The sequence below is a fragment of the Haemaphysalis longicornis genome, unplaced genomic scaffold, assembly GCF_048455015.1.
Source record: "Haemaphysalis longicornis isolate Haplotype H1 unplaced genomic scaffold, Haemaphysalis longicornis Haplotype H1 scaffold_6, whole genome shotgun sequence".
In the NCBI taxonomy this organism is placed as follows: Eukaryota; Metazoa; Arthropoda; class Arachnida; order Ixodida; family Ixodidae; genus Haemaphysalis; species Haemaphysalis longicornis.
The window spans coordinates 50,318,451-50,341,563 of NW_027526407.1; the positions used below are offsets into that span (position 1 = coordinate 50,318,451).

At 48.8% G+C, this 23,113-nt stretch overlaps 1 protein-coding gene across 2 annotated transcripts in view; it reads right to left on the reverse strand.

Moving 5' to 3' along the window:
- LOC144142628 (catalase-like) overlaps positions 1-22,464 on the reverse strand; it is an 87,533-nt gene extending 65,069 nt beyond the window's left edge. The window contains exons 1-7 of one of the 2 annotated variants that reach the window (XM_077674271.1): positions 22,196-22,464; positions 14,384-14,514; positions 13,362-13,513; positions 10,085-10,266; positions 9,506-9,685; positions 3,706-3,897; positions 2,803-2,955 (exon numbers count right to left, since the gene is read on the reverse strand). In XM_077674271.1, the coding sequence (XP_077530397.1) occupies positions 2,803-2,955; positions 3,706-3,897; positions 9,506-9,685; positions 10,085-10,266; positions 13,362-13,513; positions 14,384-14,514; positions 22,196-22,357 (1,152 nt within the window). In that variant the 5' untranslated portion in view covers positions 22,358-22,464. Of the gene's footprint in view, positions 1-2,802; positions 2,956-3,705; positions 3,898-9,505; positions 9,686-10,084; positions 10,267-13,361; positions 13,514-13,751; positions 13,796-14,383; positions 14,515-22,195 lie in introns of those variants that run through there. The other variant, XM_077674273.1, reaches the window with a different exon arrangement.
- Positions 22,465-23,113: the final 649 nt, after the last annotated feature.

The following is a 23,113-nucleotide window of genomic DNA, read 5'->3' on the forward strand; positions in this document are numbered from 1 at the left end:
TCAGTCCAAACGCTCCCCCCTGATGCGTCGCATCACATCAGGGTTCCCTCGCGGGAAGATGGGTATAATTTTTGTGCAACGTTTTTATACGTCCCAGAACAACAACAATAAAGTGCTTTGGAATCAACATGCATGTTAAGCAACTAAATTTGAGAACAACGTGACGGATGTTCAGAGGAAAAGCAGCTGACGATTACTATACTACCTAATGCAGAATTTGTGAGCAGCGCGAACTGCAGTCTGCTTGGTCACGGCGCATAGCTGCTGTGTCTCAAGAAGTGATCACGTTATCAACAAACGCCCGGTGGCGCGATACTCTGCCGCTATTTCGCAGAGCGTCGCCGCCACCGAGCATGCTGTTTTAAATCATGTTTGAACCTCCCGCGCAGATATCATGTGGTTAGAATGAGTAACGCAACGGGGAGGACGCCGAAGGGCCACGAGCAGCACTCTGGCGTGCTGGGCTTCTTCTCGACCTAACCACCCTCTCCCTCACACGTTCGCCAGACGCTCCTCCGCCGTTTTCTTTCGGCCTTCGGTGTCACATTCGGTCGCTAAGGTACACGGACATGGCCGTCGCCGCCGCCGCCAAACCACTCTACCGCACACCAAAAGTCTACGCATTAAGAAAATTCCGTCTCGTGGGCTCGACTGACAGGCACATCCTCGACTCCGTTGGAATTTCTTATCCGAGGACAGCGCCAACCAAATTTGCGTTACCTCCAGAAATAGCGAAATCATACACATTTCACCGATCCTTGAAAACATGCCCCCCGTGCACAACATACAGAAAAGGCAGGCCAGTGCCAAAGACCTGCACAAGTGGTAGGAAGAATCATGTAACGTAATATACATGCACGTAGCTGATTACGAGAGTCGCGATGCCATGGCGTTCATGGTATATAGTCGATCTACAGTGACATTTCATTGCTTCCGGATCGTTTCGCACGAAAGAACCGAAGGTGGGCGAAGGGGTGGCCATTGCCCTGCAATGACGGACTCCACAAAAATCAAATACATAGTGAGCCACTTCAAAACTGCCATTTTAAATTTTATTGGAGGTCTTCTAACCAGAGGCGTCTCCAATCCTTAAATCGGGCTTCCACAGCGATGCGCGGACCGGCCAAACCCACCTTATATGGGTACCTGCACCCTCCGGCGTGGTCGAGAATGAGTTAATTGGCACATGATGGTGCTGGGGAATTCAACAACCGAGAAGGCACTGACCCTAACGTCAGGTTAGCTCCGATGGTCGTGCAGGTATTTGCTCGTGTAATACAGGAGCATTAAAAATTATTACCGACTGGTGCAGGCCCCCTGTCACCCATCACTCCATAAGAGGCAATCATGGTATGGCTACTTCAAACGAATTCGTATCCAAACCCGGCGCCGTATAGCTACAGCTCGCCAGGGAAATACCCTGACAAATGCCACGAAGTTAAACACAGGTCTGACCTAGCACATATGCTACTGGCTTGCCCAGTGCAGTTAGATGTACGTTATGCCTAAATTGTTCAATTCCCCAGGAACGATGAGAAATAAGTTTATTTAGAGAAGATGGTGACCCTATAGGCGTCGACCAACAGCCCTTGGGCTCCAGCTGTATCCTTGGCGAGCTGGATTGCAGAATCAGTGAGGTAGAGCAATGGGAGACCGTGTTGCTCAGCTCCGACCCAGCAGATAAAACCTGGACCACACAACTCACCGAGGTAGCTGCTAGAGTCCAAGGGCTTTTCGCTGACGCCAAGGATCACCAACTTCTCTAATAAAATTATTCCTCGCCCTCGTGCGGGCTGGTGCGGAACTGAGCAATTAGGCATGAAATACCCGTAGCGGCACTGGTCAATTTAAAGCATTCTGTCTGTCTGCGTGCCAAACTGGAAATGTTATGAGCTCAGCAGCCAGTAGTTTATTCTATACATGGGATCACGTTTCGTTTACCATGGAGTGAATATACTGTGCTTTGGAGTGCCTACATGGTAGAGTTTATATAATTTACAAATGTGCATTTGTAACTGCCGCTCCCTGTACGGCACCAGGCCGTACAGTCGGAACACCTGCGCATGCGCAAGATCGGTTTCTTCCCTTTGTGCAGACGCAGTGGCACCGGTCTACTACCGGGTATACCGTACCGGTTCTCCGTTATGATACGAGCTTTTATGACTGAAACAACGATGAGAAAATTTTATCACAATTTGAGCCCTCATTTGGAGGTTGGTAAAAGAGCGTCAGCCAACCTTTGTTTTGATGCCTGGACATTTCTCCGCCGCGTGAGAAGTATGGCCACAACGTGCTATGAAAGATTCCGATTGGCTACACGTATAGCAAACACTGCACATCGAAATGCACCACTGGCTGCGACGGCCTGAATGCGCGATTACTGTTGTTGGATTGCCCAGGGAAGGCAAAAGAAGCCGCCGAAGCTCACGGTCGATTTAACAAATGCCATGCGTGACAGCGAACGGGTGCATCTGACTGCCGGACGGGATTCCTAACGTTACGCTTTGAGGTGTGAGGTCGCCACCCGTTACGTACAATGAATGACTTTGCTAGAAGGCTGGATATAGGCCTAGCAACATGGCTACTCAGTTGCAGTTGCACTGGCCAGTTACGACAACAGCCGTCATCAGAAACTCGCGGTTCATGCTCATTATCCAGCGACACGTCATCATACCTACCCATGGACCCCACACACAGTTTCACAACTAAACAAGGAATGATGCTCGCGCATTCTAACATCGCAAGATAAAGTTTAGGCGCCCCCGTAACTTTATTTGAGGGAATGTGATGCGTAGCACAAACCTGGAGGATCCTGTCGGGGCTAGGCTCGATGCCCGGAACTAGGTTCGCTGGGGCCAGGGCTATCTGCTCGACGTCGGAGAAGTAGTCGGTGGGATTCCGTTTCAGGACCAACTTGCCGACGGGAATCAACGGGAAGTCGGAGAGTGGCCACAACTGGAAACAAGGAAGGAGCCGAATCAAGCATTGCTTAAAGTGCTGGCAAAGTGGGAAAGAACGTGCACGTCTTAGACGAAGCGCTGTTACGACTGGTGATCCGCCTTCCATTGTGGTTGCGTTGTTGGCCGCTTTGCTCGGGTGATCGCGAACTTAGTTTTTTTAAGGTATCATAAATTAGCTATCCATTTAACAATAGACATTGACAAGATCTAGTTGGTTCACACTGGCGTATAAAATCATTTCAGCGCGAAAAAGGCGGTACGAAGAGGCGACACCAATATGGAAGCACAAGGTCTGGATGTTTTTGATTAGTGGCCCATATTTATCCCATCTTGCACGTGCTGAAATTCCTCTACATTAACTATAACTTGCCAAACAATGAAGCCGAAATAATTTTGGAGCTTAGTTCGCCGCTTGACTGTTGACTTCGCTCGCATGTTGTCCTGCATTTCAACTTCGTGGCCCAAACTCTTTAAACCACCTTCTGCCCGTCGAGGTTCTGTCTTATATCACAAGCCCTACTGATCGCGCAGTTGTCAAAGCAGCCGAGGGCATTGATTGCTTGAATTACGTTTTTCCCACATAAAATCTTAGGCCTGGGCGCTGTGCTATTCGGCAAGAAAACCGGTCCTAATCTGCCAAACATTTAGGCTACGAACCCTCATTGAGCAGGGATGTTTAACGTAGGGCACCGCTCCCTGGCGTAATTCAAAGTTCTGAGTAGAATCAGGCAGCATAAAAGCTGACCTTCGTCACGTCGAAGGGGTTGAAGGTCCAGGTCCTGGCCTGCTCGAACGTCATCACTTGGATGTAGAAAGTCCAGGTCGGGTAGTCCTTGCTGGCGATGGAGTTGTAGAGGTCTCGAAGGTAGTAATCAGGGTCCTTGCCCATAAGTTCCTCGGCCTCACTCGCCGACAAGTTCCTGGATCCTTGGTTGTTCTACAAAGGGAAGAGAAGTGCTAAAGGCACCAGTGGACGACATAAAATCCGAGAATAACCAGAAATATGAAGAAAAATAAACCAACGACAAAAATAATGCATTAACCCATCAAGAATTAGATCTTTTTCGAAAACAGCACGGCGAAAAAGGTGACATGAGCGCTATGTGCGCGCCACTTCTTCAGTAAAATTTTTGAAGAAGTCATGTATACCTTACTATGCCAACGTCAAGGCATACTAAGTGTTAAAGCGGGCCTTGTTTTTATAACGAATTCAATGTTGAAGTTGTTAGGACGAATATCGAGCGTGGTGGCTAGGAGGGGGCCCACGAAATGGCCGACACGGATGACACTAAGTGGCTGAAAGACGGCCAAAAGAATAAAAAAACGGGAGGGGGCTACAATGCTCTGCGCAACGCCAATTTTATCAAGGCACTTGTTAAGGCCGAATTAAAGTAATTGAGTTGAAAGAAAAGTTGAGTAAAAATGACTCTGGGAATCAAATTTCGGGGCTATGCAAAGCGAGATGAGTCCACCCCGAACCTATATCCGACGCCACCCCAGCTCAATGAACACCTAACTGAACGCGGACGTATTGTGACCATCGACTTGGTAAAGTGTTGTAGTTTGCTCCAATTACTCATGCAGGCCTTAATACATGTCGCTAATTACAGAAGTAATAATTAGGCGAGAAGCGAAATCCTTTTTTGGTAAATGTCCTGTGTGTTTCGGTGATCCGAACGCGGGTATGGGTCAGTCGTAATATAGAGAAAATGACAATACGCAAGAAGAATAAGAAAGACGATAATGATAAGATGACAAGTTTGACATTTGTAATAAATGCAGTAGCCGCAGTGTCTATCATGACAGCATATAGGTATCTTGGTAAATTTTTGCTCAGCTTCCCAAAAGTTTCCAACAGATGCAACGGGTAGCACACCCATGTGCAAGATATCTTTCTGGCATGTCTTATAGGATCTGCCGCATACCTTTAACTTCGTGCACAAGATGCTGTACGGTATCACTTAAATTTCTTATCTAAATCAGTAATCAGGTGACGAGCGATCGATAGTGTTGTCTAACCAGTCTTTAAAAATTGATTTTTTTTCTATCTCTCTCTCCCGCTATTGAATTCTCGGAGCGACCTTTCCCTCTGTTCTGTCCGAGAAATATGGCCTGTTGCTCCTCTTTGTTGACTAAATCGATAATTCCTTCATTGAGCACAATATTCCTTCCTAGAAATGTGGCGGGGTTGCGGTAGGCATGCCATCTAGGGAGGCCTCACTTCGGGGGATTGACGAGGGAGAGGACGCTCGAAAGAAATGGTGAGGTTAAAATGGGAGAAGAGGGACACCAACATATATATACACATGCAATATAACTCATAACGAAGAAAGAATTAAGAAAGTACACAAGAAATAGGAAAAGAAAGAGGGGGGTGGAATATCCTGAAAAAAAACTCGGGTTATGCCACTGCCGAAAAAGGAAGAATCCCGCCTTTGCACGAGACCACGAGCAAGTGGGCTGGCAGCGCGCGACTGGACCACGGCTGCGCCCGCTTCACTAACGTCTTGCCCTCTCCTTGAAGCCTAGCCCATTCCGAAAAGGAACGCAGACGAGGGCACTCTTCAAGGTATTCTTTACTTCCCCTGCTTTTTCTGGTCTTCGGCAATTCCAGCCAGGCGTCCTTCGGAACGTTCTGGTGGCCGCACAGCTCGAGCAATACCGTGATCATAATTCATCTGCTCACCAATGGTCACAGGCCTCAGTGGACAGCACTCCCGGGGAACCTGTAAGTATATGAATAGTCCTCTCCAAGCTTCCAAGATTCCGTGACCGGCCCTCACGATGCCTGGATCTTCGCCGTCGGCACAAGTTGCGGTGGGCTACGCGTCATCTGTCGTCAGTCAAAGCCAGATACCAGAAGACCTGCAGGACGACCCTCACGCCATCTCATCACGTAAGGAAGACGCCTACGCGACGCCAGTCCGACGTGCCGACTTACTGGGGCCATCCGGCTTGTTGAGATCCCGAAATGCCAATCACTCCGGAACCCTCCAAAGGCCAGAAGACCACGGCCAGGTCGTGAGGGAGGGCACCAGCTGTACGAGATTGAGGCTGTCACCCGGGACCTTGACGGCAGAGAAATCACCAGTCACCTTGCGAACTGCGTTCTCTGTGCGAGATAGCGGGTCGCTCCAGTCCAAGCTTAAGCGGCGGACCTTAGACCATCCGCGGTGGAGCAACGCTTGGAACGCATGTCATCCTGTGAGCGCCCGTCAAAGTCGCTATCTCATGCTATCCCTGGTACCTCAGTACGGCAGCCAACCTTTCTGGAAGGAACACAAGCCTCTACCCGCAGCGTCACGGAGCAAGGGGGATCCAGGCGTCCCCAAAAACCGACGGCGCCAGCAGCAATGTCGTTGCCTTGGCTCCATCTGGGGTCACCTTGTACAGCGCATTGAGCCGTACTCAAGACTTTTCCCGGCCAGGCAGATCCACCTCCGAGATGGTCTACGTTACACCAAGTTCGGCGCCGACAGCACAAGGGATTGCCATCATCACCGGCGTTCCCAGGGGGGTTCTTCTGAACCTGTCGAAGGCTGCTTACTCTCTTACCAGGTTGCAGGGACCTGATTACAACACCCCAAGTCTCAAATTCGAGAGCGGCTCCCTCAGCTGCATCCTCATGTGTGCGTCTTCGTTAGCTCGCCTCGTAGCGGTCCAGCCACCAAATGTGGTCCTGAGGCATGCCTCAAACTAAAGCCGACAACCTCCCGACAAACAACCTAATTCAGGAGGTTAACGCCTGGGAGCACATGTGCGTAGTGTGCGTGAGAGACCGACTGTGCAGCGGATCCTGATCGCGCCTGTGGCCACTGAACATCTCGAGGACGGCACGAAAGCCAACGTTGCAGCTTGTTCGCAAGCTTTCTGGAATATAGTCTGAATTGTGAATGTCAATGCGAACTGGGATGGTCGAAGTGCCAGCCTCCTCGGCAGCCTTAATGCTCATTTGTTCGAAAATAAAGCATGCGAGGATGCGATTACGTGTCTCAGATATCTTTATACCGGAGATGTGTCATAAAGAAAACCAGAGTATGCGAAAATGCACGATGATGAAGTCAGCCTAAAGAACGCTTAAATGTAATGGAATTGATTGCAAGAACCACTCTTCTTGATTTGACGCTTGACGTCCGCGCATTTGGGTGCATGGTGTTCATAACGCTACTAAATTTCACACCCTCGCACACACAAGCACATGAGTATTGACCAGTGGACAACAGGGAACGACGAATGAGAAATGCGCTCACGCCAAAATATCGCCTGTTTACCAATATGTGTGGATGTCGAAAAAAGTTTCATTCACACAAGACATCACCAATACATTTTATTGGGAAAAGATGCTGCGATTGCGGTTGGGACATCGAAGTGCTTGTAGCTTAAGTAGTGTGATAGGGTCTTGATTACGCTCCGAATCGTTATGGTTATGGTTCTGGGTTAGGAACCACCATCCAGAGACCTGGCGTCTAACAACAGAATGGTTTCCAGTATGCTAAAGCAGGGGTGACCCATTTTCCACATTATTGATTTTCCATTACCGACATTATGATGAGTCCTAAAACTGTTCTCTTTCGCGCTGCCTATTTATCTTCCATGAAAATCCGGTTTACAGAGAATGGGATTGGCCACACTCTGTTTCCGAAGGAAACTGACCAATTCCATGACGCAGCGGATACCGTGCAGCGGACGCAGCGGATACCGCGGATTTCATGACGATACCGGATACCGAATACCAGCGGACGGTCGGCATTATATACAGAGTATTTCCGCACCACCTTCTACCCAACCGCATGTTCACAAACCAATTTGAAGAAGAAGTTGGTCCAGTCTATAAACATATTAGACACTCTCTAGCACATGATAAGGAGTGCATATTTACTCAGAAAGCGACACCCTTACCTGTGCACTCAACCCACTACCCCAACCCTAACCTTTAACAGAAGGAGTATCTCGCTGTCCAGCCCTGCCCTGGAGGATAAGCTACAACTAGTCAACAGGGGCGAGGCGGCGAGAGGAGCGCATGGATCCCCGTGAAGAGGCAGCCATCTCCATCCAGTGTGTATTTCGCTGTGGAGGACTCAGGAATAAAGTTTATTATCTCTCTCTCCCCTTCTCTCTCTCTTTCTCTCTACCTCAACCCAATCAAATTCCACCCAAATGAATTGCTCATCCCACAGCGTGGACTGCGTCCTATCAACGGCGGCGTACACACTAACTTGCAGCCATTGACTTCAACACCTTGTAGGCAGAAGGCATCCCGTGTCTGTGACACAGTACTTGCTTGGCGGCCGAGAGGTCCGTGGTGCTAAACCGGCGAGGGAAGCAAAAAGGACGCACGAGCCACCACGTACCGCGAAGAGAACTGATTTCTTCCATATTTCGCTTAATGCCCATTGTTACACACATTACTCTAAACGGGTGGTCTATCTGTTGTCCGTAAGCTGCATTGCATGGCCTGCCGAAGACCATTTCGTTTAATTTCCACTAGAATCTCGACAAACCGAGTTTCCTAATCCATAGCGCAGTTTGCTTATGCACGGGCGTTATTCTGAGAATTTTTGAAGACCATAGTTTTTCTGGGCTATTTAAACGCAGATATTTTGGTTTATATGCATGTATGTCTGTCTGTCTGTGTGTCGAAAGTCAGATTTCTAATAACCGATACAAAAACCCGCTTTGATACATAGCTACACGGATCGCCTAAAAAATAACAATAGTTTCACAGATTGTAATCGAAAATACCCATAAAGGTCTCTCAAGCAGGAAACCATGCACACTACATGTATCACTTTACACCTCTATTACACCATCCACTACAGTTCTCCACAGTGCATACACGACATAACGACTATTACACCGACAGATCACTGTAGATCACAACCTCGACAGTTCATGACAAAACTTCACCACGAATGCAAAAATCTGTGACTTCTCGAATTCCTCGCGGGCGGTACCCAATGTCAGCTATGTCTGCCAAGCGATGGATGGCGCCAAGCAGACAAGCAGCCAAGCGTCGGCGCAGTCGTGACTATCGCAGAATATACACTTCATTACACACGCTATAGTATTATCGGCCAAACTCTCCTGCATGCTTTTGCAGCCCGCTTCTTGTTACACAAGCGTAGATATTCACTGCATCGCATTGAGGTGATTACTATCGGTGATGTCACTCTTTATGTAGGGGTTTTCCGCCTGGCTTTACAGATTTGCGTCAGCGCCCTTAGCCTACAACAAAACATTTGGAGCCATTACTTTTCGACAGCGTCTTTGTTGCGACCTTTTGAGACGGAGTGGTGAAACTAATGTAGGGTCACGTGGAGGACAAGTGCATGTCCTTTATGCATGTAGGTTAAACCATCTGCATCAGCAGACGTAGCTACCATTGGTGTAAAGTGAGCTGTCCCTACATAGCTTTGTTGCAATCCGTTTCATGCAGACGGGCGGTGGCGACACCATCAAAACTTGGAGCAACCAACCCACAGTCAGACGTGCATCTGTGGCTGGAAAGGAACACACGGAACGTACGCCCGCATCCGCGCACAGACCTTGATGTGAAACTTGCAGTAGACACTAGTCCCGTCGGCGTTGACCAGCTTGAAGGTGTGGACGCCGTACCCGTCCATGTGTCGGTAGCCGTCCGGCATGTCTCGGTCGGAGAAGAGGTGCATGACGGCATGCGTGCTCTCTGGATGGAGGCTGAAGAAGTCCCAGTACATGTCCGCGTCCTGCAAACGCATTTATTCACTATAGGCCCCGTGCCATACATCGCCTGAAAAGGGTGCCCTTACGTCGAGTAAAAATGACGCAGAACGGTCCTACATAGGCCACAAGCTCCCCCTATGAATGTGCAACAAGTACATTCTGTCTCGATGAACAGATCTCACGTCCAAGAGAAGTCTGAAGACCTGTGATTACGCAGTACCGTTGTCTATGAGCGCCACGTTTACGGTTAAATATTTGCTCATTCATTCTCTCCCGTCCGTGTGCGCACCCGACGAGCATAGTTGGCCGATAGCACAGTTGGACCACACGACAGTTGGCCTAGTATACAGGTGGCATCTGGAAAGTAGATTGTCATTTACTCTAAAAAGCAAGAGGTTACTGCGAGAACATGTAAAACTCACCAGCAGGTGGGTCACCGGGTTTCTGTTCTGGCTGTGGACGAAACCTGGAAACAGGAACGGGTCCCGGAAGAAGAAGACCGGCAGGTTGAGGCCCGCCAGGTCCCAGTTGCCCTGGTCCGTGTAGAACTTGATTCCGAAGCCGCGAGAACCGCGAGTTGTGTCCGGAGAACCCTTATCACCGACTGGGCAGCAGCAGAAACCCACGACTGACATTAGCAGCTCATCAGATCTTGTGGATCCTCTGGTCGATGCTCGCGATGCTCCCGGCGATCCTACGGTGTGCATCCCGCAAGCTAACGCTTACAATAAGGATCGGAATATTAACAAAGCCTGATCTGCAAACGATGGATATAACACTACCCAAGGATAATGCCTTAACTGCCCAGTTGGGCGAAAAACCGTCGTTGCGGTTGTTATCTGGTACAGAAAATGGCAACTTCACTCAAATTTCACCTCAGCCAAATTTACTGTGAATGTACAGTATGTACCACCAAACCATTACCACCAAACCATTGTCGGACATTACTGTTAGCCCCATGGAATGCGTTGTTAATAAGTTAGAAACGTTTAAAATAGCTCCGTCGCAGGTGAGGCTGCCCCTGCCGGTAAAACGCCCAAACAGCCATGAAGCGGAAGTGACGATGCGGCCGGCCGGGAGCTCTTTCCCTCGGCCAGCTAAGAGAACAGGTCGAGCTGCGCTGGCGCTTTTCTCCTAGGGCTGCTTCGAGAGCGAAGCGTTGTGTGGAGGTTTGCTCCGCCATGCCTGCCGATTGCGGCCGCTCGATCGCCGTCAGGGCCAGCTGCAACATCATTTTCGCTTTGCGCTCTTCTCACTTTCTATTTCAAAATCACCAATTTTCAATGGCCGTTCGCGCCGTAGATACGCGTATTCAGTCAGCTGTCATATTTTGCATCCTGAAGTATTTTGTTTAGGCAGACTATACGAAATAAGGTTTTGAAAAGGTATAAATTGTGAGTGCAGTTGGTCTTTAAATAGTAAATAAACACATCTGGCTCTTATGGGAATTGAACCTGGGTCTCCAAAGAAGGAGCCCAGCGCGTTATCATTGTGTTACCACTCCTCACGTAATCAACGGTAGAACAAAACTTAGACTAGTGCGTTCCGCGTGACAGGAGAACGTGATGGCACGTGGGTAGGACAGGTACACCACAGCCGCGCTGAACTCAGATTACAGCCAACCTGTGGCATGTGTAACCAGTCTGCCTGCTTAAATATTTCGCGACAAAGGACGAAGAAACAGAAGAGAAAAAAGGTAATGTCACATAATGCGAGATCTGGTAACAAAGCTTTGAGTGAAATGTCAACAACAAAGAAAGATGCCATTTTGTGCGTGCTAAAAAGCAGAAACAAGGCCAGAACGAATTTAACAACCCAATCCAATTCATCTCATACCAATGCTCCTCGCGCATGCGCAGCACGGCTCTTCAGGAGCCACGCGAAACTGCTAAACCTCTCTCTCCCTCTCTCTCTAACCTTTTTGGAACCTTTTATATGGTTCTTGTTAACCTGTTGTGAACGTTTTGTGCACAGTTGTTTCGATTTACGCGGTGCTGTTCCGTGAGCACGGACGCCGGACAAGCCTCGGCCTTAAAGGTGTACTGACACAAAAATGTGAAGGCGAAATAACTTCGGAGATAGATTGGTGGGAACACATATACATCTTCTGCAAAATATCAGCTTTGAATACAGCCTAGAACATATTTAAAGTCAATTTTAAAGTGTCCGAAACGCTACCGAGCAGCCAGCAGAGGACCACGTGCAATCGACATCCCGCGGATATTTTGTAAATAAACAACATCCAAACCCCTCACAAGTTTGTGTTTGCCGTTTCCGCACTGCCGGCGTTTTTCGCCGGCTCGCCCGGCTCGCCGCTCCAATCGGAGGGCCGGAGGGCGGAGCTTCTGCTCTCGAAAACGAACGACCCAATCGTTGGCGGCGGAGGCGCCGTGATTTTGTCAGCTCTCCGGGAAGCTGGCCGCGACCACAGTTCTACAGCGATTCCAGGCACTCTGTTTCTATTACTTTGTATTTACATTGGACGCGAAAACGCGCCGGAGACACGAAAAGCCCACTGAGCGAGCCGCACGGTCGCTGTGCAGGCGGCGGCCACGGCTGCGAAGTGGCCCAGGCCGGCGCAGGCAGCTCGAGTGATAGCTTGTTACCGCTGCACGAAATTGTACCCAAGTCTCAACCATGGCAGCTTATATTACAAAGGAGTTAATGATGCGATGGCGGGTTGCATTAAAAATTGTCGTCTGCACCGCTTACGAGAGCGGCAATCGAATATCCACCGCAGTGCTAAGCCGAACCCATCTGTAGGCGGACCTGTAGGCAGACCGGCCGGCTGCTCCCAGCGCGCGTCTTACCACCCAATGTCTCGAGCGTCGCGCGTCGTTCTTTAGCTGCGGAAGCATTTGCACTCGCAGCGCCTGCGTCACGTCTACGGTCGCTTTTTAATTAAGCGGCTCACGAGATCAGTACGTGGGGGCATTCGCAGAAACTGCCGGCGATGCGGATTTCACAGTGCTACGGCAGCTCTGCTCTGTGATATCCCTCTGATGGTCACGTGGTCAGCTTTGTTCGCACAAAATCCAGCGTTTCGCGGCGCCCGCTGAAACCGAAGCTGCGACTGGCTGCATTGAAAATGCCTCTAAATACACAACCATCGAACGCTGAAGCAAATGAGGTTTCGGCAGGTGATGAGTAGGTCACTAGCTACTTATCGCAAAAAAAAAAAAAAAAAACAAGACGAAAAATTTTTGTGTCAGTGCCCCTTTAAGGTGCTTCACCCCAAAAAATTCGCAAACAAATTGTAGCACTACGGTAGCCTGTAGAATCATTTCGCGCCAAGAGACCGAGGCACAAAAGCGAAGGCAATCGCAAACGTGATGTAGGAATACAGAAGTCGACAAGTATCCTCCGTCTTTTGCCTCCAAAGCACGTAAGCAAGCTCTTCATTTCCTGTGATGCCACTAGTTTGGAAATTCGTTTATAGCCGAACGCACGAACGGGGCGGAAGCAGTTTAAAGCCAATAACAGGAAGAGCTTGCTAACGTGCTTTGGAGGCAAAAGACGGAGGATACCTGTCGACTTCTGTACTCCTACATCACGCTTGCGATTGCCTTCGCTATTGTGCCTCGGTCTCTTGGCGCGAAATGATTCTACAGGCTACCGTAGTGCTACAATTTACCGCAGTGCTACAACAGGAACACCCAATGGACGATATTTATATTTATCAGAAAGGTGTATACGTACTGGCCAGCGAAAAGCGAATCGCCACCGGGGTTTTCTTTCCGACGTGGTCGAAGACTGAGGCCCTGGTGTAGTTGGTGATGTCGTGGGTCACCTGGAAGTACCCGAAGGCTCCGGCCCCGTTGGCATGCGCAACACGCTCGGGAATGCGCTCCCTATAGAGGGAATGAAGAAAAGTGGCGGGAATTTCGAATGCCCATGGGACCACTTAGTTCAAAAACAGAATACCGGTACGCTCCTCGGCAATACAATACAGTGCGCCTGGTACCTATTTTCGAAATTACCGAAACTTCCAGTGTTCCCCAGCTCGATAAAACATCGGCCTGGTGGTCTCTAGAGTAAAAGTTAATTAATCAATTTTAGTTAATTAAAGCCTCCGAAATCAGTAATTACCCCCTATTTATGAGTCCCCCTGGGCGCATAACTTCACTGTAGAGGTCGTCTTCACGTAAATATAAGCGGCTATTTAAAAAAAAAACATCCCCCTCGCGAGGGGCACGGTCAAATGCAGAGCATTTTCGGGGGGCGCACATACCCGATTTTATCTGGTTCGAAAGAAATTGACAGCGAGAGCGAACGCCGAGAACGCCCCATCACGGCACGACCGCGCCACGACCACGTCACGACTACGTCACGATCACGCCACAACTGTTGTTGCTCCCGCTCCAAACTACGACGCATGCGCGCCCCACCTGTTGCTGAACGCGATCCGAGCACGCAGAGAACACGCGAGGAGCAGCGGAGAGCAGGCGAGGAGGAGTGGGGGAGAGGGCGCACCTGGAACGGCTGTTGCGGACGCCGAGACACGCCAACGCCGGGTGACATCGTGAGTTAAAGAAATGCTCTGCATTTAAAAGGCCGTTACTTAGAACTCGAAGGGGACCATAAAATTGATTAATGCGGATCTCTGGGCAAGTTGGTATTCCATAGGGGACGATTAAAGCGCAAAAAGTGCACAAGAGACGAAAGAAGGACACAGAGACAAGCGCTTGTCTCTGTGTCCTCACCTGTTAAAGCGAGCTCACCTGTTAAAGTGCGCCATTTCATCGATGAACGCGAAGTCCTGGAGAAGCACGGGCCCGCGAGGACCAGCAGTGAGGACATTACTTTTGTCGCCGATAGGGGCGCCCCAGGACGTCGTCACCTGTCCGGCTTTCTGAGAGGATGTTCCGGGAGTTTAAAGATAAAAATAAGGGTCCATTGCTGTTTTGGAGACATTGGCAAAAACACAGAACACGTCTACACACACCGCTTCAATCGGCTCCTCTCATGATTGTTGATGAAAGGGACCGGATGACTTTGCACTCGAAAAGAAATGGTGTATCATTTGACCATACGGCTTGGCCACTGCTTATCGCAAGGGGCGGGATCGCATTCCTACTGTTCTTCTAAAAATTCGAATTCGGGTTTTCGCGCCCAGATGCTACGCCAAGGGCCATGAGGCGTGCTGACTCGATTGACGCTGATCACGGCGGAATCGTTTCTCCACGGCATCGCAAATTGAGTGATTAGATGAAGGCGTGAGCAGGGCGAAACCGTAGAACAAAGGCGCTGGTACAGCCCAACTCGTCCGTAGACCCCGCAAGTTTAAAGCAAAAGTTAAAAGGAATGCAGTAACCATTTCATTGTGCCTAAATACGTGGACCGAATGAAAGTCTGAAATGGGGTGAGGGAAGCAACTCTTCCATTTTCTTCTCTCTCTCATTCATTTTTTACGTTGATGATGATCATGATTTCTATTGGTTTCCCCTTTGTATCGGGTTGATGACGTGTCATCTTACCAAAAAGGACTAATATACCTATGTTTTACACTCTTGGTTTAATATTAGCGCTGCATGGGGCAGGCACAAAAAGCTTATTAGGCACAAAATACTTTTTTTTTCTGTTACAGGTGGTAACTGTCTTAGGCAATATTCCCCTCTCTGCTTTTCATCCACCAGCATTCTAATCTTCTTCTCGACCCCTCGACAGCCTTGAAGATAACTTCCTCTGTGATACCCTTAAATCCTAGCGCTTTTTTCCCAACTTTTTTCCTTTTATCTGTTTTTTTTGCCTCACTATATTCTCTTACATGTGAAGAAACAAGCCCCGCCATTTGTGGGGCTAGCGTGTTCAGTATTCATTAAAGCTTTCTCTCTCTCTCTCTCTCTCTCTCTCTCTCTCTCTCTCTCTCTCTCTCTCTCTCTCTCTCTCTCTCTCTCTCTCTCTTCTCTAGCCGAGACTCACCTTCGGGACTTGGAAGCGCTGCCTCTGTGTTACAACTAACTGCCTCTGGCAAGCGTAGAACCGAACTACGAGAAGAAATGAGGTTGCTGTTGTCGAAATACGCCATTTAAGTACACTCTTAAAAAAGGCCGTGGCACTTACTAACAGAACACTAACCAGTTTCTTGTCCCCAATATAACCTAGGTACTACCCTTTTAGTAAGCTGGGTATAAACTAGGTATAAATTAGGTACTACCATTTTAAAACGAGCTCTTTTGTTAAGAGTGATAGACGTGACAGACTCACACGTTGCCAGCTGCGCATCCTCCGTTTAAGCGATCAATTATGTTTCTTGTAACGTCTGTATGTTCGGTCAGATTGAATGCGTTGCCTTCTTCGTTTGCTTTTTGTTTGTTTCTTGCCGATAGTGAGCGTAAAATTTATGTCTGCATAGTGTTTTAACTCACTTCCCGACGTGCATACATTTGTTTTACTGCACTTCTTCATTTGTATGCAGCATCACGTGCTTTTGTAGTCATGGTGGTTATTTATATGCTGTTGGTGTCGGAAGACAATTTTTTGTCGTTGTTTTACTGCAAGGTTTTGCTGGAGTGCCGCCGTGTTCCGCTGTTTTCCTAATTAGATATCGCGGCTGTCTGGCCTCGTCAGGATGATTTTACAGCTTTTGCCAGAAAGGGTAAAACAATAACCAATGTTGAAATAAACTATGATTTAATTTGATCTCACTAAACAAGAAACGAATGGCCGACAGTGTGAAACCTATACCGCCACATGGACGAAAGCCCCAATGGCCGAAAAAAAAAATTGGCCGCGTATCTGCTACTTCCTTTGCAAATGTCGACAAAAGACGATAGACGTTATCGACATTTTCCAAGTAAATGCCTCCCTTCGCTTTCCCGCTCACCTCTCATGTTGTTCCTCTTGCGTCGCACTCCTCCCAAGGTAAATACGCTATAGGTTTGCACAAGTCAGTTTAATTTTACCGCGTTCCACTGCTCCAGGCCGGGTTCCTCGATGCCAGCGCTGCTGTGCGGCGAGGACGCGCTTGAATCGAGGCACCCTACTTCGACGCCAGAGTTATTCAATATAGACAGTTGCGAAACTCCGCTTCAGAATCCGGGCGGCGCTAGCCCCCCCACTCCGTGGAAGCTAAGGGGCAAGTCGACGCGCGCGGCACCTAGGAGATAAAAACGGAACTTCACTAAACTATTATTATTCAAAATTCTTCTGTAAAATAAAGATTGCTTTTTAAATTAAAACACAATAATTACGTAAAATGTATTTGTGTTTTTGCGGCTTTTCTTTTTATGACTTACGGCAGCAGCCGCAAGCACTTGAGTACTGCTTCAACGTCCTGCCGACAGACGACAGGCTAGTCAACTTGCCCCGTGCTTGCACCGGCGCAGGGGGGCAACCGAAGACCGGCTTTCGATAAATGGGGCCTATGGGGAGTTTCGCAACTGTCTATATCCAGTAACTCTGCTTCGACGCTTATAGAACCGCGTTGCCCTAGTCCACGTGTGTTCCAAGCAGAACGTGAAACCTATATAGTGGAACTTTTCGCAACTGTTCCCACTTGATTTGTTAAAATGCCGCCAGAAGCTATAGTGGCGCGGGCGACAGCAGGTGACAATGTGATTTTTTTTTTCTGCAGTAGATGTAGTATTTCATTTCGCAAAAATCAAGCATCTATGAATTATTTATAAAGGAACACTGCAAATACCTCTTGTGTATTAATTTTCGGTCTTCTATTTGTGTAATGTCTTGTTCTTGTTCAAGAATGTTGACAAGTATGAACATATAAACCGGACTGAGACGTTTAGAGTTGCCTGCGAGTATAAAATACTATTGCGAAGACTTCGTTGCACTTTGGACGGGTGGCTGAATAGAGTCACAGACAGACAGACAGAAAGACCAAAATTTGTGGGTTTAAGTAGCCCAAGAAAGACTATCGTCTTTAAAAGGTATGGTGAGGATTGGCTTAGGCGTGCATGGGCAGCGTGTAAAGGAAGTATAATGGCGAAATGTTCGAGAGTTGTCATAAACGAGCTCAAACGCACAGATGCTAGAAACAGTTCATGTGCAGGTAAAGCACCGGTAATCATGACGGGTGAATCAGCGCAGTTATGTGACGCAGTCGCCTTCATGTCCTGCAGCTGCGTGTCCCTTGTGAAGTGCAGTAGAAACGCACGTCATGTACTGTCGGCCGCAAAAGGTTGCGGGATGTGCACGGCGTCGCTATGGTGCCTCGATGCCAGCGTTGCCGTACAGGGTGAAGACACCCTTTGAAAGATATCATGCCGCCGCTATTGGGTCAAAATGTTCAAAGCATACTCGTTTTCGTTTCGCACAATACTCAGCAGCGCAAAATCGATACGATGATTCAAACTTCGCAAGTAAACCCCGTTGTGGCAAAAACTATGGCGCGCTTTTGCTAGTGACTTGCTGCGACGAAGAGCGAGTGACCCAAAACGGCGGCGCCAACGTATAGGTGTCTCCACCCTGTACGGCGGCGCTGGCATCGAGGTACTCTAGCGCTGAATGACTGAATCATTCTATCCTCCATGGACTAAATCAACTTTATTGAAGTAAAGATGGAAGAAAGTCGCACACTCGCCTGTTCGGGGCCTCGTTACCCTTCAGTCCCTCGTGTCCGTGGGGCCACGTATTCTGAGCTTTCTCGAGGTATTCCGGAAGTACCCTTCGAAGTGCAATTGGTATTCTTCCTGCCGCTACCATTCGCACGGCCTCTGGCGAATCGGTGATGGTGTTGATGCCGCGGCCGTTTCGTTCTCCCCAGCGAATCGCGAGGAGGAAGACTCCGGTCTCAGCGTGCTTTGTGGTGGTGATTCGCATGGTGATGCAGTCTACGATGTCCCCTTCACGGGTGGTCACCACTAATGCCGCCGTTTTAAATGCAGAGCATTTCAGTAACTCAGATGTCACCCGCGTTGACGTCCGTAGTCCGCACCGCACCCCTCCCTACTATATAAAAAAAAATACTATCCGGCGCCCGATTTCGATCCCTCGACCCTGCGGGCGGAACGCAATGTACATGGCGCTCTACCCACTGCGCCACAAAGCCGACACAGAATGGGACGCTACCAACGCGCCTTATATCGTTGACTCATTCAAATTACTGCTAACGAGCGCTCTCTCGTCAGCAGTTTCCACAAGTGCAACAACATTAACGTAACGCAAACTACTTAACGTCGTGTGCCCCCGGAAATGCTCTGCATTTGATCGTGCCCCTCGCGAGGGGGATGTTTCCATAGAGTTAATACTACTGACTCTAGAGGAAAAGCTGCCCGGCCAGCCCGTGCATTGAAACCGTGCTACAGCCGGGCGCAGACATAATTCCACCCTCACAGCGTTGCCCGCTGTCTTTTTGCCTACTCGAGCTGGCGGCAGTATTGGGTTTTCTTGATATAGCGCCGTAGTTTTTTCGGTTGGTTGCCTCGCCCTTTCCTAACACATTTCTAAGCGTCCATTCAGCGTTTCAAAGAAGTGTTTTTTTTTTCATCATACTTCGCTGCATGGACGTACAAAATATTACCGTTTTGTTCGAATTTCCTTTGCAGGAAAGTGATACTGGCCTTTCTTCTTTCTGGATGGAAGTTCAGATGCATGTTTTTGGGAAGGGGCAGCGCCTTGATGTGGGATCGTTGTGCAGGGTTAGGGGTGTTTCGAGCTCTTGGCGTCTGCTATGGGGCGGATCACCTACTTGCCACAAGATCGCCCTCTCTTCACTGGACTTTTCTAGTCGTATTCGCTGTGCTTGAAGGGTGGCGTGTTTTGACACTTGCATGACGTTCGTGAGCCCCAGCAGAGTGAGTTTCTCATTGGACGTGAAATGGGGTATGTTGAGCGCAGCTTTGAACGTTGTGCGTATCATGGCGTTGATGTGCTCCTTGCCGGGCTTTGTGAGATTTTAAAATGGTAGACTGTAGCTTGCCTGTGACGTGATTTTGATGTTATCGGAATCCGTTGTAGAGCCGCATTACCATCGCGCGGATGTGCTTTCACTGGTGCAGCTAAAGGCGTAGCTCGGTGCAGCCTTTTGCGGGGGGATAAACTTTGAGTGTATACGGTATACGAAGTGATGCGCTATTCGAACGTTAAAGTAATGACAGCGGAGTTGTTATAGATGGATTATGAAAAAAAAAAAAAAAAAACTGCGTGCGTCGAGATGGTGTGTTGCAGCAAAGCCAACTTTCCGGTGATCGGTCAGTAGCTTGCAATCTACTGTAAGTAGAAAAGTCATTCTAAAATGTGCGCCCAAACCACAAAATGGCAACAAATTACGGACTAGAATTACTGGAGACCACGCTTACGAGCGTCCGCATAACTGAAGTGCAACGCGGAACTGTTACATGCATAGGAAGTATGTCTGTTCATGCGCAAGTTTTTTCTTGTGATAACGAGAAAGGGCGCCGATTGCAAATGGCGGAACAAATCACTGACTTTTGTGAAATGATATGGGGAAAAAGTGAGCGCCCTTTTACTCTGTGAAGAGCGATGACCAGGGAACTTGGCACGGTACTGGTTTGTAGAGTTTGGGCTTGAGCTTTTTGGTGACGGTAATCCATGACTGCTATGTGCCAATTTCATGATACCTTGCTTCTGTTCTTTTCTTTGTTGTGTACCATAATATTCCGCTTCCGTGCTTAAATTCCCACGTTTTTTTTAAATGCTACTTCTGGAACCTTGGGAAAAAGCGCTTGTGCCCGTAGCCTCCTTCTGTCCTTGTCCGTTTTCTGCGCTACACGAAGTCATGGACAGTACAGGAGCACAAAACAAACAGTTTGTAAATTACTATAATCGATAGTTACGCTGGTTGGTTCCAGTACACTATTAAATGGCGCTGGATGAAGAGGACGGAAGATGAGGAGACACGCCATCCGACGACGTGAATATTGACCAGTCGGGCAGGTGCATCACGTACGGCTCATAGAGCACAGGAGGTCACGTCGAAAAAATTCATATGCGCATATCACATCACATCACAGAGTAAAGAGCGTTGTGGTCCGCTGTTAGAGAACACGTGTATTTTGTGGTGGCAGTAACACCAACTGACAACACAGGTGGTTTGGCGTTTTACGTAAAAAGGAAGGAATGGAAGTGTGTCGGTAATGCGTCGGTGACACTTCATGAAAATGAATTTACTTCTCTGTCGAAAGCGATAACCTACGTTGTTGGGGTTGTTCCTTTAAGTGTGCCTTAATCTTGTGCTTATACCGCACCGCAATGTCCTGGGTACGGGTGTGTGTTCTGGTAATGCCTAATAAAAAACAGTCGCGAGTTAGCGCCGTCGTGTGCCTTTTCATCTGTCGTCGTGCTCTTCAAGTGCGATTTAACGACGTACGTTTATAAATTGCGATGGAACATACATCCTAATTAATTACAGGAACGTAACTTGGATCGAGTAGAGTTTTATTCTAGAGGACTAACATGGGCCGTCTGTTCCCTTCCCGTAGAAGCACATGCATTGAGAGCAGACGAAAACTGGGCATTATTTGCAAACTACCCTGTGAAATACCTCATTACGAAAAGTAAGCGAAACTCGTCAGAATGATAGAGTCGTCCTTGCGACGTATTTCAGAATGACTTTCTTTAGGATACCTAAATTAGATTGAGAGCTACAGCGCGGTGACCAGAAAGTTTATTTTGCCGCAACACACCTTGTCGACGCACGCAGTAGTAGTAGTAGAAACTTTTACTAAAAGGAAAGGGACGAATGAGAAGGCGGTGTCTTCTATTCGTCTTCCTCTCCTATTCCGCAGTCGTCGGCAAGAAGCCCTTGGATTCTCGCGGCGGCCTCGGCCATTCGGAAGATCCGAAGTTGCACTTCGGGGTACGGGCTGAGCAACGGGGTCCCTGAATGATCCATATTCGTTACGGTAATTAAATGAGTTGCTCCTAGCGTTTCCTGTGCCATTCTGATTCTGTCTTGCGGGAAGTACGACAATAACATGTGGTAGAGGTCCGCCCGACCGGCGCATAGCTTACAATTTCCCGAGTATATGTCGGGGTACAGAGGCCCATTTTTTTCAGATCCTAGCCTGAAGCCTATTTTAACCGGGGATCTCACTACACGAGCAGACGCCACAACCGCAACGCCGTGTTTCCTCTAAAGGCAGAGAAAAACACTGCTCTCGCGGTTGAGGACGCTAGCCACTCACTCCAAATAACAGTTACTTTTAGAAAGAGTTTGACATCCAGCTCAATGCAGCCGTACGGCTACAAAGGAAAGCTGTACAGCTTTCTCAGAAACTTCGCAGTTTGTAATCATCCCCATCTGGCGTAGCAAGCACTGCCACTATCAGAGCTGACCTCTCCAGCCCACATTAAAGAGTTTTCTCTCCCTGTCTCTCTTCGCAGTTGAACAAAAATTCGTTTTTGGCCAGGACGAATTTTTTTTCAACTGCGAAGTTTCTGAGAAAGCTGTACAGCTTTCCTTTCTAGCCGTACTGCTCCATTGAGGTGGATAACAAACTTTCCTTTGCAGAAACTTACTCCTCCTTGGGGATTTTGCCTAAATCTGCTCGATTAACGGTTACTTTGGGTGACGGTAATTCGGGATGAAAAAAGGGTAAGCGAACGCTCCTCACCTTGTGCTTCTTCGCGTAGTCCTTGAGTTGATCTGAAGCCCAGTCGCGGCTCGAGGTGTTCCTGTGATGGTATGAAGAATGATCGGGGCGAAGGCGTTCTGAAGTTGCAGCAGCCGCCCCAAATCCGAGGGAAAGCACGAGACAGGCGACGATGGCCCGCATCACGAACGTCGCGGACCAGCGAGTTTGATGAGAAAGAAAAACGGTTTCGTCGCCTGGGCGCGTATTCGCCAGCTGCAGGCTCGGAGTATAGTGATGCTGCGTCGAATCTGTCAAAGTGACTGGCGCCCTCGCGCTTTTTTCTGCTCTTCTGTATGTTCGCGCCTGAATACGCTGTCACCACCCTTTTAAAACTCGCATACTCGTCTCCGCGCATGCACATAGACAGACACGTTGCATCATTCGCGGATACTGCCGACGACGTCAGCGCGCGCTACTTCTTTGCGTCGTTCGCACCACGCATGCGCCTTGCACTGCGCTGGTTTAGCGTTTAGTGAACGTCAGACGAGCGGACGCCATTTCAGAAAAATAGCGCGAGTACGCGAGGCGGCTTGCGTATCTTTGTTTACAACATGGCGGCAAGTAGTAGACGAAGGAGGTTAAAAAAATTTTTTTATCTTCCTGGACCGCGACGACCCTTCACGGTTCCATAATTTGCCTCTGATGGACCGAGGCAAATTTGCCTCCGTAATTTGCCTCTGATAGACCGAGTTCGTGCGCTGGCATCGGCGCTGGCATCGTGCCCCGGCGCTGGCATCACTACACCGCCGTTGTGCATAGCAGCCTTTAACCACAATGGCTGTCAATCAACAGTGCCGCTGTCACTGGCTTTAGTTGTCCAAAGAAATGCCGCCGGTGCCTCTTGCCGCCATGCAGCTGCGATGCGCGCCTTCACTTTCTCACCCTGCCGTCGTCGGG